The sequence below is a fragment of the Penaeus monodon genome, chromosome 21 (assembly GCF_015228065.2).
Source record: "Penaeus monodon isolate SGIC_2016 chromosome 21, NSTDA_Pmon_1, whole genome shotgun sequence".
Taxonomy (NCBI): Eukaryota; Metazoa; Arthropoda; class Malacostraca; order Decapoda; family Penaeidae; genus Penaeus; species Penaeus monodon.
Window position 1 is genome coordinate 12,317,790 of NC_051406.1, and position 295 is coordinate 12,318,084.

The 295-nt window shown below is 54.9% G+C and overlaps 1 protein-coding gene across 1 annotated transcript in view; it reads right to left on the reverse strand.

Moving 5' to 3' along the window:
• The window catches only part of LOC119586232 (ETS homologous factor-like), an 8,153-nt gene that overhangs the window by 3,645 nt on the left and 4,213 nt on the right, over positions 1 to 295 (reverse strand). The window contains exon 3 of the mRNA XM_037934935.1: positions 35 to 238. Within this exon, the coding sequence (XP_037790863.1) occupies positions 35 to 238 (204 nt within the window). The remainder of the gene's footprint in view (positions 1 to 34; positions 239 to 295) is intronic.

Sequence of the window (295 nt, forward strand, 5' to 3'; positions counted from 1 at the left end):
AAAAAAAAATACACACACACAGAAAATACCTTACCATATTTGATCGGCACGAATTGTTCCTGTAGATCAAGGTCCTGCAGGCTATCCGACTGGGGGTCCCACGTGTCTTCGAGAATGTACTTGTCGAGGGCCTGGAAGTCGTCCTTCGTGTACGTCCACGAGTCGTCGTCTTGGGCTGCGTTCGAGTCCGCGCTGAAGATGGAGGAGTTTCCTTCGCCTGGGTCCTCCAGGTAATCCGCTGCGGGAAGGGCAAGGCCGTCAGAGGAGACATTGCGTGGGAGGGAAGGAGGACGGC